The sequence below is a fragment of the Mus musculus genome, chromosome 15 (genome assembly GCF_000001635.26).
Source record: "Mus musculus strain C57BL/6J chromosome 15, GRCm38.p6 C57BL/6J".
NCBI classification, from domain to species: Eukaryota; Metazoa; Chordata; class Mammalia; order Rodentia; family Muridae; genus Mus; species Mus musculus.
In genome coordinates this window covers 101,217,208-101,233,024 of record NC_000081.6, presented here as the reverse complement: position 1 = coordinate 101,233,024, position 15,817 = coordinate 101,217,208, and the positions used below count along the sequence as shown (strand labels likewise).

At 53.3% G+C, this 15,817-nt stretch overlaps 1 protein-coding gene and 2 long non-coding RNA genes across 6 annotated transcripts; 1 reads left to right on the top strand and 2 right to left on the bottom strand.

Moving 5' to 3' along the window:
* Positions 1–268: 268 nt before the first annotated feature.
* On the bottom strand, positions 269–8,818 carry Grasp (GRP1 (general receptor for phosphoinositides 1)-associated scaffold protein). 2 transcript variants are annotated; one of them, NM_019518.3, is made up of 8 exons: positions 8,481–8,818; positions 6,062–6,111; positions 4,139–4,193; positions 3,932–4,034; positions 2,398–2,491; positions 2,234–2,300; positions 1,974–2,040; positions 269–1,508 (listed from the first exon to the last, which is right to left on the bottom strand). In NM_019518.3, the coding sequence occupies exons 1-8, from the start codon at positions 8,721–8,723 to the stop codon at positions 1,009–1,011; spliced, it is 1,179 nt and encodes a 392-aa protein (NP_062391.3). In that variant the 5' UTR covers positions 8,724–8,818; the 3' UTR covers positions 269–1,008. The 2 variants fall into 2 exon arrangements, with proteins under 2 accessions (NP_062391.3, XP_006521259.1); XM_006521196.4 differs by lacking the exons at positions 6,062–6,111; positions 8,481–8,818 and adding an exon at positions 4,626–5,297.
* Positions 7,839–11,834, top strand: A330009N23Rik (RIKEN cDNA A330009N23 gene). 3 transcript variants are annotated; one of them, NR_045328.1, is made up of 3 exons: positions 7,839–8,051; positions 9,392–9,544; positions 10,836–11,834. It is a non-coding gene; the product is annotated as an RIKEN cDNA A330009N23 gene (long non-coding RNA). The 3 variants fall into 3 exon arrangements; NR_045327.1 differs by lacking the exon at positions 7,839–8,051 and adding an exon at positions 8,248–8,413; NR_045326.1 differs by lacking the exon at positions 7,839–8,051 and adding an exon at positions 8,904–9,148.
* On the bottom strand, positions 10,870–11,778 carry AU021063 (expressed sequence AU021063). The gene is made up of 3 exons (NR_045996.1): positions 11,700–11,778; positions 11,411–11,547; positions 10,870–11,236 (listed from the first exon to the last, which is right to left on the bottom strand). It is a non-coding gene; the product is annotated as an expressed sequence AU021063 (long non-coding RNA).
* Positions 11,835–15,817: the final 3,983 nt, after the last annotated feature.

Here is a 15,817-nt window from a genome sequence, read left to right as displayed (position 1 = left end):
AGACAGCGATCCTGTATCTGTTGTGGGTATCTGGGGAGGGAAGCTTCAAAAATGCACCTGAAGGAGAGGCCCGGGTTCTAAAGAGGGTGTGGGGCCTCAGTTCAGGCCAGAACATGTTCATTAAAATCCCCTAGACAGTTTCCCTGGCTTCAGGCTAAAAGAAAGATGTGAAGTACAGCCCGTGTGTGTTTGGAGGGGGCTGCATGGTGGAGTCAGAGCTTGCCTGAGCACAGTCCTCCCCCACAGGCAGTTACCACACTGACACAGATGCAAAAAAAACCCATCAATTTTATACAGTTTGTGGTTCAGAAGCAACATATGCAGAAAACGGTGGAACAGTCCAGGCTGCCCCACCCCACCTGAATGAACTCATTCTTGTTCCCCAAGGAGCACAGAACCCAGGACCCCGGCCTGGCAGGACCCCACTTAGTTATAGGCCCCTGGACAGGGGTTAAGCCCTTAGGGGTCAAGGTTGGAGGGAGGGGACCAGCACCTTGCCCCCTTGGGGCCCACTGGTCCATTGATGTGTGTGTGTGTGTGTGTGTGTGTGTGTGTGTGTGTGTATCTGTCTGTCTGTCTCTGTAGGGTGGGGAATGATCCATCGTGGATCTCCTCTCCCCAAGGCTAAGGAAGGGCTGGGGAGCCAGTATATCTGAGGAGAGGGTTTCTTGGGACAGGACCCCCACAAGGCACGACTGACCCAGACTTTAGCCTGGTACAGCCCTCTTTGGTCCCCCAGATTTCTCCCAATTCCCAGTGTCTATTCTCCCCCTGTAGAGCTCCTGCTGTGGTTTAGGGGAGGGCAGAAAGCAACTAGCCCCCCCCCCCTTTTTTTTTTGTTCAGCAGACAAGCCAATGAACCGACCAGAAAGACCAGAGCTAGCAAGGACCCTCTCCCGCAGCTTTGGGCTCCCGGGGTCCTTGGACCGACACTACCGCCCCTACTTTTTGCACAGGCTGTTACGATGAATAAATAAATAAATACTTCCCACCTGCCCACCCGCGCCCCTACAGCTGGCTCTCCTCTTCCTCCAGGGAGCGGTTGAGTCCGGGGATGAACTTGAGCAGCCGTCTGCGGAAGCTGCGGTACTTGGTCTTGCGTAGGCCGGCGCCACACAGGGCCTGCTCGCGGGCCTCAGTCCAGAGTGCGCCCGGCGCGCCCCCGCCGCCGCCCGGGCCCGCGCACCGCACACTGGCGCTGCGGCTGAGCGTGGAGCGAGGTGCGGGAAACAGCACGGACGCGGGGGTCTCCGCGGAGCTCGGGCCTAACGCGCGCGCGGGGGGTGGCGGGGGTGGCAGTGCCTGCGGCTCGGCGCCCCCAAAGAAGCACGTGTGGTACACGGCGTCGTCTGTGTCCCCTTTGGCCCGCCGCGCACCCCCGCGGGCACTCCCAGGCGCGGCGAGCAGAGGCCCAAAGGGCAGCGACCCGGGAAGCAAGCCTGCGCCGTAGAGGCAGGAGCGCACGGACTCCAGTGTGTCATAGATGCTTGGGTCTTTCACCACCAGGCCTGTGGGGACAGAAGACCCGGGAGCTTCCTGAATCCTGGAGCCACGCCCTAGGCTAAGGGGCAGAAGGCATGGGCAGAAGATCCTGTTCTTTCCTTGTGGCTACCTACGAGTGCCCTGGGCCCCAGTCTTTCTGTCTGTAAAGCTGGAGTTAAACTCAAGAACGCCTCTTAAGACAGGAAAGCAGTCCACAGAAGTGAGCCTTAGCTGTCCGAGGACTTACTACTGTAGACTAGGCTGGCATCAGAGATCAGCCTGCCTCTGCTTCTGCTTCTGCTTCTGGGATTAAAGGCCGGCAACAAACAGCAGTACTCAACCCTAACCTCCAGAGGGCGACTGTGAGAACAAAACTGTGTTATCAGCTTAGGGCAATGTGAGGTCCCAAGCAGTAGCTCCAGGCCATCCCTGTGAGTTCTAAGAGGGGAGTGCTGCTGGGGGTATCCGTGGGGACGCCCCGACCTACTCACCATGTACTAGCCGCTGCTCCTGTACCATAAGTGACCTGTATTCTCCCCACTTCTCGTACAGGGTTTGCTGTAAGACACATGCAAGCCAACTGTCAGGACTACCAGGTCCCCAGCAGGATATGGGGACGCATGGGAAAGGGAGAAAGGCACAGAAGCCTCGGGGCTAACAGAGTTTAAGAAAGATGCCGGAATCCTTAAAAGGGCCGGAGGAGCAGGGACCGGAAAGAGGAAGGCAGAGCCCATACTTTCTTGATCCCCACCTTAAGGTACTGCAGGCGCGCCTCCAGTTCTGCCTTCCGAATGGACGTCCCGTACAGAGTTTCCAGCCTGGGGGATAGAGGGGGACAAAGGCTGAGCGAGCCTGGAGGCTGAGGAAGCACCACAAACTCAGGAGCCCTTAGGCACTGCACCTAGACACGGATACCTGAGAACGTTGCCAGACGCCTTGATGATATCGACAATCTCCCGGTGCCGGATGCCTTCCACGTTGAGACCGTTGACGCTGGCAATAGTGTCCCCTGCCAGGAAGAGCAGAAGTGAGTATCTGTTTCCCAGGGCATAGAGGAAAGGCTCCAGCCAGAAAGAGCAGGATGGTGACCTGGAGAAACCACCCAGAACTCACTTCCACAGTGGTGGAAGACCTGGGCATCTCTTTTTCTCTACTCAAAATATACAAAACCAGTTGTGGGGGAAGGGTGGCAACACATGCCTTTAATCCCAGCACTTGGGAGGCAGAGGCAGGCAGATCTCTCTAAGTTTGAGGCCAGCCCGATCTACAGAGCAAATTCCAGGACAGCCAAGGCCATACAGAGAAACACTGTCTCAGCAAACAAACAAAACTAAGAAACAAACAAAACCTAAAACCTAGTTCGGCATGGTGGTACATGGCCTTTAATGTACTCCCAGCACTTGGGAGACAGAGGCAAGCAAATCTCCATGAGTTTGACGCCAATCTGGACTACATAGCAAGTTCCAGGACAGTCAGGGCTGTTACATAGAGAAACCCTGTCTTGAAAAACAAAACAAAATAAAAAAACAACTAATACACAAACCCACAGCCATTTCTCCCTGAACAGAGACCACCAGCTTGTCTGGATATAGCAACCTATGCTAGCTTCCAGGGATCTGAGAAGAAGTGAGTTTTGGCATATGCATACCCCCAGGAATCTCTTCTCCCCCATCACAGAGCCCTCCCAGGTTCCCAGGCCCCTCCCGGAGTTAGCTGTTTCTGTTTAACTCACACCTGTCATGAGAATCATTCGATACAGGTAAGGCATATAGGATGAACAGTGCCCAACTGGGAGCTGGCCCAGGCTCCAGGCACGAGAGATTTCATGCTCACACCTGGGGGTGCTCGTTTGACATCTGTAAGGCGTGTGGATCCTTGCTGTGGCTACATCAAGGGCAGTCAGGAACTACCTAGCAAAGTGCCGCTGGTAAGTGGGCAAGAAGGTAAGGGCCAAGGGGCAATTGTGCTGACAGAATAGATGTGGGTTCATGGGAGCCTCAGGCTGGCTGACTGGGACCTTAATCTCCGGGTCTCCATCGTTCAATGAAGGACACAGCACAGGTGCCCCATCGGGAGAAGGACAGGCCCTCATGGACCGCTTTGAGGCAGACCTGGTAAAATGCTTCTCTACCAGATTCTGCCCAGCTGGACTGCACAGCTGCCAGGAGGCAGAACAGCTGCTCACAAGCAGCACTGCTTTTCCGGGGTTTCCGCTTTGGGCTCAGGGTACCGCCACCGCGCCACACTGTTGCCTGCCCTGTTTTGCAAAAGAACCACACACGGCCCCACAGTAAATGGCCAGTGTGTCCAAATCCACACTCAGGATTCTGTTAATTCTTCTGGCCTTCTCCAAGTTGGAGGGTGAAGGAGGAAAATGAAAACGCCTCTGCTTAGGAGTAAAGTTATGCACTTCCCCCAGAGCCCTGTGCACTCTGGGCTCAAGGCCTACCTGGCGTGAGCCCAGCCAGCTGGGCAGGGCTGGATTCATGAACTCGGCAGACGAAGGTCACCATCTCTACACGCTGCTCCTCTCGGTGGTGAAGGCCATATGTCTGTAAACAAGAGACCGAACGTTCACTCGGCAGAGGCAAGCAGACCTGCTCCATCCTCCAAACTGTCCTCCCATCCTCCCGCTTCTTTGCCCAGTTTTTCACACCTGGATCTCGAAGCCAAAGGTCTGGTTGTCCCCTTTCTCCAAAGTTAGAACCTTCCTGCAGAAGACAGACAGAGGGTCAAGATCACTAAAATTAAGAAAAGCATGGGAGAGCTGGCTATGGTGGGCCCACATCTGTAACCGGAGCACTTGAGAGACTGAGGCAGGAAGATGCCGCAAGCTGCATAGTGAGGCCCTGTCTCAAAATACAGCAACAAAACCAGGAGCTTGACAGTCCCACAGCTCAGTGGAAGTCTGATCTCGAACATCCCAGAAGGACCCAGAGTCTCCTGTGACAGCTCATTCTACACAGATTTTTGGAATGCCCTTCCCAAACCCAACTGAAATTGGCCTCAAGGAGCTGTACAGAATAAAACCAGCCTCTTAGGTGGGGCGGCTGTGGGGTGTAGGGTAGGGTGGGAACTCTGGAAAGGAGTGAGCCTACCAGCACCCCCAGACTTCTACTGAGTCTGACCGTATACTCACTAACCGAAGGCCCCAATTTGGCCCCCCAGGCTGGAGCATCCTGGCTCTGATGCTTTGGAGAAAACAGAGCTCCAGCCCCGGGAGCAGTCACGAGGCTGGGCGCAGACCACACCACAGCTGCTCCTCCCAGCTGTGGTGCGGCCAGCCCACCAGATGTGAGGGCTGGGGGAGGGGAGCCTGGGGCCACCCCTTCCCGAACTGAAGGCAGCCTGCTGGACACAATGGTCTGGAACTGCTCCAGATCCTAGGCTGATGGGGGAGCCCAGAGTTTCCTTTGCCCACCCCTTCCCCTTCCTTTCCACCAGCCAGAGGCAGAATAAAGTGGCTGCGAAAGCCTCTTTGAGTCTGGCAGCCTCAGAAAGGCCCTGGAGACGAGGCCTCTAGCTTCTATCCTGAGTCACAGCCCCTGCCACCTAAGGCTGTGCAAGATACTTCTCTTCCTTGGGAGCCCCGTATGTTGTGGGGCAGGAGCAGTGGAAGTTCTCTGTCTGTCCCAGTGCTTTCTGGGTTCCTGGAAGGGTCTGCGAACTTTTACTGGCAAGAGCCAGATAGCGAATATTTTAGGTTTTGTGGGCCCTGTATGGCCTCTGTCATATATTATTCTTTGTTTTTATAACCCTTTAAGATATTGAAATAAGCTGGGCACGGTGGTGCATGCCTTTTTTTAAGCCCAGCACCTGGAAAGCAGAGGCAGGGGGATCTCTTGAATTCCAGGACAACCAGGGCTCTGTAGAGAGACCCTGTCTCAAAACGCAAAACAACAGCAACAACAACAGCAACAACAACAACAACAACAACAAATGTATGTGTGAGCATATATCATCAGATTCTTAGTTAAAGGGCCAAACAGACCAACCTGGCCAGGAGGTCACAGTTTGCAGAACCATGTCAGGGGAAGCCAGGGTCTTGGGCATGAGACATAGGCAAAAAGGGAACCTGAGCCCCAGGTCCTAGGATGAGCGCCTGTCCATTGTCCAGATCTCAGAGCCTTCCCAAACTGCAGCTATGGCATAGCACCAATGTAAGACTAAAAGCCTGATTCATAAAACCCATCAGACTCAAACATCTGGTCACAGAATGCCCATGGTCTGGGCCTGCGGGGCTGGGTGGGCTCAGGGAATAAGCCAAGGAGCACGAGTTAGGGGACTTCCATGGTATCTTCTCCTTCCCACCCCCACCTCTCACTAATCCAGCTCTTCCAGAAAGACACAACTGGCATTGATTGGGGGTGGTTAAGGAGCACCTAATGACTCAGAAGAGCCCCCCTTGTTCTGCCGCCCCTTCACACAGCCCACACCCCCACCTGCCCCTCAATCCCAGTGGGGAAGTCATGCTCAAGGATGGGAGATGCCTCCTAGGGGGCTGGGCTGAGATGCTCCATCCCCACCCCCACCACCTCACTTTTCTGGACAGCAGGGACTTTGGGTGGGGGTGACTCACCGTTGCTGTTCAGGACTCTGAGTGAAATTCTTCCAACGGAATCCTGAGCCCTGGGTGGTAAAACAGTCAGAAGACAATGAAAAGGCTATCCTGGGGCAGATGCTGAGAAGGTGCTATCTTGGGGCAGATGCTGACAAGGAGCTATCCTGGGGCAGATGCTGAGAAGGGGCTATCCTGGGGCAGATGCTGAGAAGGGGCTATCCTGGGGCAGATGCCGACAAGGGGCTATCCTGGGGCAGATGCCGACAAGGGGCTATCCTGGGGCAGATGCCGACAAGGGGCTATCCTGGGGCAGATGCCGACAAGGGGCTATCCTGGGGCAGATGCCGACAAGGGGCTATCCTGGGGCAGATGCCGACAAGGGGCTATCCTGGGGCAGATGCCGAGAAGGGGCTATCCTGGGGCAGATGCCAACAAGGGGCTATCCTGGGGCAGATGCCGACAAGGGGCTATCCTGGGGCAGATGCCGACAAGGGGCTATCCTGGGGCAGATGCCGACAAGGGGCTATCCTGGGGCAGATGCTGACAAGGAGCTATCCTGGGGCAGATGCTGAGGAACCCTTTCTGGAAGGACTCTCACCTGAGCCCAACTCTGACACAGCACCCCACTTCCTGCTGCCTGTCTTTTCCTTCCTAGCTACACCTCTGCTTTGGCGCTAATTTAACTATTTGCCAAATGTAGCTGCTGTTATCACTCCCAGAGTTCACACGGTCCCTGGGACCTCAGGGTCACATCTATTCTGGGTTCTAGATCAGTAAACTCCACCTCTGCTAACCAGCTTGGAGAAGCCTGTGACTCTAGAATAATCTCACCACTGGCATCATGTCTGATGGGTCCAGACCTTCCGGGCCCCAAAAGCTGAGGCAGGAGCTTCCCCGAGTTGAAGAAGGAAGCCATAGACTTAGGGTTCTTACTCTACAGATTCCCACCAGCTGAGTCTGTCCATTTAATGGTTCAAGCAGACCCAGTATTCAGGAGAGCAGAGAGCCAGGGGCCTGGCAATGACAGCCTGAATGTGACAGAGGTGCCAAATCTCCTAAGAACAGGTTGCTTGGGGGTAGGTGGGACAGTAGATTCCAGATGAAGCTGGCTGTATGCCCTCCAAACCTGAGTCTCTTGATATTGCCATGAATTTTTTTCTAGAACAAAATAATTATTGAATAAATAAAAACAAGTAAATCTCAGAATCAAACTTGTCTCACTATGCTTGAAAAACTGGGAGCTTTTTTTGTTTTTTTTTTTAGAATGTCCTGAACTCTTCCGGACCCCAGATAACCTAAAAACAACCTCTGTCCCTCCTAAGATTTTAGTTCTTGGAGGAAGTCTCATCTGGGACCAACCCTTTCCCCAAGTGCCAAACTGCCTGAGGCCTTCCTGGTCTGTGCTTTTGTTAACACTCTCTACCCCCATAAGCTACCCTAAAGCAAGGAAGAGAAGGGGACCCTCTTCCTCCAGAAGCAGACTAACCTCTGGGTGGGGACAGTATCCAAATAGGCCAAGAAGGAAGGACCGGTCAGTACAGAGAGACCCCTTTGTTTTTCAACCCGATTTTCATAAAATGCAAGTTCTCAACAAGCTGTTCATTGTGTGTAGGGGGAGCCAGGGACCATGAGAGAAGGAGGGGGCCGCATAGGGAAGGGCTACCCATTCTTTCTCTTTAACCTGGGTCTTGGCTCTCAGCATCTGAAGACTCAGGTTCTCTCAGGCCAGAGGAAGAGTTTCACTTAGAGGGAGACTTAGGGCAGAGGGCGGGTGCGGCCCGCATCCTTCCTGCCCTGTGACTCTCCCACAGCGTCCGGTCCTGGCTGAAGTTAGAAGAGCTACGCTTTCACATCCCGCATCTAAGATGCGGTACAAAGCACGAGGCCCTGAGCCCAAGAAGCCGAGTGTTCCTGCGGAGGGGGAGTTTTTGGGAATTCGCAGCACTACTTCTAAGGGGCCATTAATCTCTCTCCCGCCCAGGGCTCCAGGACCCTCAACTTGTTCGAGGCAAGTGGTGAGGTTCCTTCTCTATCCCTGCTCCAACTTGAGAAGGTGCTTGGGCGGCAGGGTCCTGAGAGTTTTTAGACTTCTGGACACCCGCAGGCGGAGCAGGAGGCGGCAGAAAGCCAGATGGAGCAAGCTGTAGAAAGGGGGTGCTGGGGCGGAGTTAAGGCAAGAGAGTGGGAGGAGATGGGGCATCCGCGTGTGGGGAATGGAGCGGAGAGCCACCCGAACTGGGGGCGTTGTGATGGCGGGGGCTACAGCCTTCTGAGACCCGAGTGGGCAGGTTTGCACCTTCTGGGCGGAGCAAGGCGGGTGGCCCAGGGTCGCAGGGCCGGGGAATGTGGCAGTCATCGGCGCTGCTGCGGGTGAGTGTATCCTGCGGAAGGAAGAAGGCAGGGTACCGAATCTGGGGATGCAGGTTAAGTAACGCACCTTTCGGCGAGGCAGGGTACCCCCGGACACGGCGAGCGCGCGGTACAGCTCGGCAGGGTGATAGTCCTCCAGTGCTGCGTACAGCTCCTCCCCGGGGGCTCCGGGCGGAGCGGCGGCAGCCGGAGGGCCGGAGGGTAGCGGGGCGGCGCGAGCGGCTTCGGAGTCGGGAGCCCGGCCAGCGGGGTCCGGCGCGGCAGTCGCCTCCTCCTTCTGCTGCAGCTTCCTGAGTCGGCGGAGGGTCATGGCTCCGGCGTCCGGCGCCCCTCAGAGGCCGCGCTCTCTCTGCTTGATGGTGTTAGGGACGGCTTTGGGACGCCAGCCCAGCGGGCCGCGTGTAGCCTTGCTTTATAGACTCCCGAGAGGCGTGGGGAGCGGCCTCCAGTGGCCTCGCCCCCCGACACGCAGGCACCGCCTCCAGGGGGGGACCGCTATGGGGAGCCCCGCCCACAGTGCGCAGCCATCAGCCAGGCTCTGGGACACTCTGGGGGACTTGGGCGCTCAGTGGGGGAAATCTAGCTGCCCACGGCAGCGGGAGGGACAGGACATTTGGGGAGAGCAGGGGTTTATATGCTACCTGGAAGCAGTCTGTGAACGTACATTGGATGAAGTTAGGGAATGAATGATGGCCTTAGTGGTTCGTGGAGATGGGGGCACAATAAGGAGTGGTGGTAAATAAACTGGGGGAAGCTTTGAGGTCAGGGTAGCAGTGGGTCAGACTGCAGGAAGCCCTAGACTGGAGAGGGGGAGGCCGGGGCTGCGCAGGGGAGGGTTGGGGTTTCTGAAGAAGGAACTGGGAGAGAGGTACACCTCTGAATTCACCCAGTGGAAGCTCCCGGGGAGTGAGGGGCTAAGGGGTCCATCTTCCCACCTGCATGGTAGAAGAGATAACTAAAGCAGCCTTCCTTTCCCAGGGCTAGGAGAAAGGGAAGCTGTGGAAACCTGCAAGCAGGTTTAAATCCGAGCCCTACTGGGGCCACCCCAAGGCTTGAAATCACCTCTCCACTCTGGATGCTGGAGTTAAGGCTCTCGTTCCTCACCTGGGGTTTGGAATATGCCCAGAGTAGGTGAGTAGATCCTCGGAGTTGGGGCATGACCGGCGCTGAGCCTTTCTCTAGTCCTGTCTTAGATACCATCCCTCAAGCTCTTTGTTACCATGGCTGCCAGGCTGTGGGAGAGGCGGGGATGACCCACAGCCCAAGTCTGTCGTCAGTGGCGCCCAAATAAGAAGCAAAAGAGGGAAGCAGTTGGTTGTCTAGCCACCACAGACGGAGCCTGGGGCTCCACATTCGGACATGAGACACCACGCGTGCTCTTTACATACATCATTACAAACCTTATGAAACAGGTACCATTATCATCCCTCCCAGAGGGGGAAACTGAAACCCAGACAGAAAGCACCTTGCTAGGAGGGTTGCTCAGTGACCAAGTTGACAGTCCAAACAAGGCAGCCCCATTCTGGAACTTCTGCCTTACTCTGTGATGCTGACTTCAATGCTTCATCGTGAGGTTGAGCCCGACTCTGTGCCAGGGGCTGGCTAGGCACTGGTGTGACAGAGGTGTTTGGTCTGGGAGCCGGTTGCATGCTGTACATGTGCTGTGTAAGACCCATACCATGGGGGAGCAGAGGCCAGAAGGCCATATCTCAGAGGCCAGAAAAGACTTTCTTCTACCCGTTCATCAGTCTGGCTGTCTCCTTGTGTCTTGCCTCCCCTCCTCCAGCCCCCTACTCTCACCCAGGCCCCTGTGCCCTCACTACACAAGAAGTATAAGTGGGAAGGGTGGCTTAGGGACTATGTTAGCTAAGATGTCTCCCTTAATGCTTCTCTCCCTGATTTAACCACCAAGTGGCCATCGGTTGAGGGGCCAAGGGAGAGTCAGTGGAGAAACATGGGACTCTTATTGAGAGCATTAACACAGATGGACCCCTGGACCGTCTGTTGCCTGACAGACGGCATCTGTAGTGGGGGAGGGGGTGGGGAGTTACGAAGGTAGAAGACAGAAAAGTTTGTATTGCGTTCATTCTAGTTCTTATCCACGAAAGGACCCTCCCCCCACACACCCCCAACGAGATCCTGTGCCACCTATGAAGGTGCCACCTGCCTACTCTGGAGGATTAGTGAATGCGTATCTAACAGCCCTGTTGACAGAAGTCCTTTGTGCTGATTAGAGGTAAACACCTCTTCCCCCACAACCCCAGTTTGTGCAGGTCCGATTGCCTCTTGCCTCCAGGTGAGAAGCCACCACAGGGAGCTGAAGTTCTCACCTAAGCAAGAAGGTGCTAGAAAACCCAGAGCAAGTGTGAGCCCAGAAAAGGCAATTTCTCTAAGTCCTTGGCATGATTTTCTCAAATCTTAGGATTTCAGAGCTGGAAGAGGCCTCATGTTCTGGAAAAGACGTGTGTGGTCCAAGCCCTCCTGCCTGAGACAGCAGTCAGAGAGGGAAAGACTGCCCCGGAATGGATTTAGGAACCCAGGACTCTTGACAAAGACTGCTAATTCAGCAGCTGGCAGCTGGGGAGCGGACTGCCTGATTCCTCTGCGGTTCCACAGTTTCTCCAGGGAGGATTGGAGAGTCCTGGGTGCCTCCCTGTGGGATGGTGGCACCCTCTGCTGGTCGTGAGCCTTGTGGTGGAACTATCTCCAGACTCAAAGCCGTCTGGTGCTCGGCGCCACCTGGAAACCTTGCCATATTTTGGGATCCCATACAGCATTTGTTCCTCCAGGAGGATCTGTAGTGAGCTGGTAACTGAGTTCACACTGAGGAAGTTGTGAGGAGGGAGATGCTGCCGGTTAAAAGTACTCCACAGCACGGCTCCAGAGCTCAGCCTTCTCTGCCCCACCTCCTCTTATGCCACGCCCCTTGCCTAGCATCTGTTCCCCTCCTCCAATTAGCCTTACCCAGGCCTCCTGCCTCTCCAGAATGTCCCTTACCTCCTCATGCCTCTTAGCAAATCCCCTGTGGATCTGCTCCTGAGAAATCTATACTTCGTCTGCAACTTATGTCGAAGCAGGTGTCTTGTTCCCAGGGAGTTCATGTTTCCCAGTTCTTTGGCTCCAGCTGCTCCATCCTAAGATGGGGTTTAAGGGTGGGGGGAGGGGAGACCTGGGTAGCATGGGATTAGTAGAGGCTGTCTAACGGACAAAGCCCCTTCTCACTTCTTTAAGGACAACCCCTTGCCAAGTCTCCCACCAATCCACAATTCCCTGTGACCCCACAGACCTGCTTAAGTTCTGGGGAACCCTCGGAAAGTTGGAGCACTAGAGCTGCGAAAGTTCAGACGCTGTAGAGTCCCAGTGAGTCAGTTACTTCAGGGCACAGAACTAGCAAGGATGAATAAATAGCTCTATGGATGCCGCCTCTGCTTCTGTGTGGGAGGGGGGAGGGGAGGGGATGGGGAGGGGAGTTAGCAGCAAGAGAGGGCCTGGGGCTCAGCTGGCTCTCTGGTACACCAGGAATGATGGGCTGGGCCTCAGCTGCATGACATCACTGCTTGCAGGAGGTATAGAACAGCCGGTGGGCAGCTGGCTGGGCAGGGAATGCTTGTTTTCTTAATGACTCCTATTGCCTAACAGCGTTCTCGCGGTACAGTGTTGTGTTGGTGCTGGGGCCCTGCTGCGGGAGAGTTCTAGCAGGTCTGATCCAGTACAGTTCAGAGATCTGACTCCCAGGAGGTCTGTAGGTAGGAGCCAGGTAGATAGGACAGTTTGTGTTGGATATGGGTGTCTCCTGGTCTAGTCCCATCCAGAGGCCAAGCATCTGCCTCTCGAATGGCCAGGTTGGAGTGACAGAAGGAAGGGACACTCAGTCTGGTTTTCCTCAGAGCAGCAACACGTCACTCATGAGACATGGAATACATATTTCCTCACCTCTCACTTTAGCAGGAGAAATGCAGAAGATGGAAGCTCTTAGGGCAGGAACTCCACAGACCTCTTCCCTGTTGGCAAATGAACACCTGCTCAGCGTCTAATCCCTGGCTTTTTGGGTGGTGGTGGTGGGCAGCATTGTGTATCAGGCTACCCAAACCCCAAAATGCTCATGCTAGAACAACCCCCCACCCCCGCCCCTGGCCATGGCTCTCTCTGCCACTGACTTCAGACAGAAGTCAGCATCCCCTTTCTGCATGGCTGTCTGATCGTGCCTGAACCTGTCTCCTGCCCCACTGGCTGTGTCTCTCCTCACAGTTCTAATGGTCTGCTACCACAGAAAGTGCCTCCCTACAGACAAGCAGGGCCACATCACGCCCCTGCTTACAATCAGCTGTAGTGTGGAAGCCGGTGTCCCACAGACTCAGCCCTCACTGTGATACTAAGTGGTGGAGGGTTTAGGAGGATTGGTGATTCATTCAGTCAGGAGGGCTCTGTCCTTGTGAATGGAACAAGCACTGTGCTGGGCAGTTTTGTGTCAACTTGACACAGACTGGACTTATCTGAAAAAAAGGGAGTGTCTGTTGAGAAAATGCCTCCAAGCCTGGTGGTGGTGGCAGTGTGTGACTTTAGTCCCTGCACTCAGGAGGCAGAGGCAGGTGGATCTCTGAGTTTAAGGCCGGCTCTACAGAGCATGTTCCAGGATAACCAGAGCTACACAGAGAAACCCTGTCTCAAAAAACAAGCAAGCAAGCAAACAATCAAACAATGCCCCCATAGGATCTGGCCATAGGGCGTTTTCTTAATTATTGAATGATGGGGGAGGGTCCAGCCCTTTGTGGGTGGTGCTATCCTTGGGCTGGTGATTCTGGGTTCTATAAGAGAGCAGGCTGAGCAAGCCAGGAGCAATCCATTAAGCAGCACCCTCCATGACCTCTGCATCAGCTCATGACTCCAGGTTCCTGCCCTGTTTGTGTCCCTGTCCTGACTTCCTTCGAAAATGACCAGCGCTGAGGAAGTGTAAGACAAGTTAACCCTTTCCTCCCCACCATGCTTTGGTCATGGTGTCTCATCACAGCCATAGAAACTCTAAGACAAGTACTCTTATAAAAGAGTCTCCCGGGAGCCTGTTTCCCTTCCTGCCAGAACGGGAAAAGCACCATCTTCCAGGACCAAGCTCTCTGTAAACACTGACGCTGTCGGCCTCTTGATCTTCAGCTTTTCAATCCCTAGAAATGTTAGCTAAAAGTTTGTGTTTATAAATTATCCATGAGAGTGGTGGTGCAAGCCTTTAATCTCAGCACTTGGGAAGCCAAGATAGGTGGATCTTTATGAGTTTGTAGAGGCTAGCCTTGGCTACATATTGAGACCCGATCTCAAAAAACAAAACAAACCAAACAAAAACAAACAAAAAATCTCCAACAAACAAAAAATCTCCAACAAACAAAAATCCAGGCTAAGAATATCTTCCCATCCTTACCATGAAGACTGTCTTAGGGTTTTAGTGCTGTGAACAGACACCATGACCAAGGCAAGTCTTATAAAGGACAACTTTAGTTGGGGCTGGCTTACAGGTTCAGAGGTTCAGTCCATTATCAAGGTAGGAGCATGGCAGCATCCAGGCAGGCATGGTATAGACAGAGCTGAGAGTTCTACAGCTTCATCTGAAGGCTGCTAGTGGAAGACTGACTTCCAGGCAGCTACGGTGAGGGGCTTAAAGATCGCACTCATAGTGACACACCTACTCCAACAAGGCCACACCTCCTAATAGTCCCACTCCCTGGGCCAAGCATATTCAAACCATCACAAGGCCTGAACCCAGGGACTCACATGTTTTAGGGATAGTGTTCTTACCATAGCTTGGACTTTTCTTGTTTGTTTTGTTTGAGATGGAGTCTCACTGTGTAGCCTTGGCTCACCTGAAACTCACTATGTAAGCCAGGCTGGTCTTGAACTCAGAGATCTGCCCATCTCTGCCCAGAAAAAGATGCTGAGATTAAAGGTGTGGCTACCTGGTCCAGATGGGTTGGCAACAGAAATGACCTAAAACACCTTTCAATGGCATTGCCCTATATGAAGAGAAAAGGTTTCTGTTGAATGGTTTCAGTGTTTTTAGTTAGTTCTCAATCTCTCTCTCTCTCTCTCTCTCTCTCTCTCTCTCTCTCTCTCTCTCTCTGTGTGTGTGTGTGTGTGTGTCTTTCCTGTTTTTATTTTTGTTTTGTTTTAAGACAGGGTCTCTTTGTGTAGCCCTTGTTGTCCTAAAACTCACTCTGTAGACCAGGCTGGCCTTAAAACTCATAGATCGGGGCTGGTGAGATGGCTCAGCGGGTAAGAGCACCTGACTGCTCTTTGGAAGGTCAGGAGTTCAAATCCCAGCAACCACGTGGTGGCTCACAACCATCCGTAACGAGATCTGACTCCCTCTTCTGGAGTGTCTGAGGACAGCTACAGTGTACTTACATAAAATAAATAAACAAACAAACAAACAAATAAATCTTAAAACAAAAACAAAACCTCATAGATCTGCCCGCCTCTGCACCATCACCTCCCAGCTATGGTTTCTGGTTTCTAGAGGAATGGCCTCATGTACCACAGGCTGGCCTTGAAGTATAGCCAAAGATAACCCTGAACTTCTGATTCTCCCACCTCTTTGCTGAGACGTATATAATACCGTATATAATAATACCGTATATAATAATACCGTATATAATACCCAGTATATAATACCGTATATAATACCCAGTGTTATACAGAGTTGGGGATTGAAATGCATGCCTGCTAAGCACTGCCAACTCAACTATAGTCTCAGCTGCAGAAGGCTTTAACTTAGGGTACAGTATACTAGCTATTAAGAAAAGTTTGGATAATAACAGAAGAGGGAAAATTACTGAATAGCAGCATAGTCAGAGAGAGTTGTCCCAGCAGAGGTAACACATTAGTACTACATAGCTGCCATTTCTGTACCCTGTCCCCACCCCAGCCCCAGAAGTTGTGACTTCTAAGCTTGGGAAAAGCTCCAGTTGATTTCTCTCCTTATATTGTTGGCTTCCTTAACATGGCCAAAACTCTTTGGATTGTTGTTGTTGTTGTCAAGACTTACTTTCACTTTAATGAGTGTTTTGACTACATGTATGCAGTTGCATGCCTGGCACCCACAGAGGCCAGAAAGGACAGTGTAGCCCCTGAAACGGGATGTTACAGTTTCCAGCTGTAGTATATGTAGACAAGGTTGGCCTCAAACTCACAGAACTAAGTTCTGGGACTGAAGATATATGACAGCCAGCAGGGCACCCTTGTTTTCAGAGACAGGCTGGCTTCAAATTGTCTCAGCCTCTGAAGTACTGGAATTATAGGTTGTACCCTGGGCATGGTAGTACTCTGAATGGGTTTTTTTTTTTTTTTTTAATTTCATCTTGACAACTTCATACATGCGCATATTTCAGTCCTGGCCACACATCCCACATCCCCTGATCT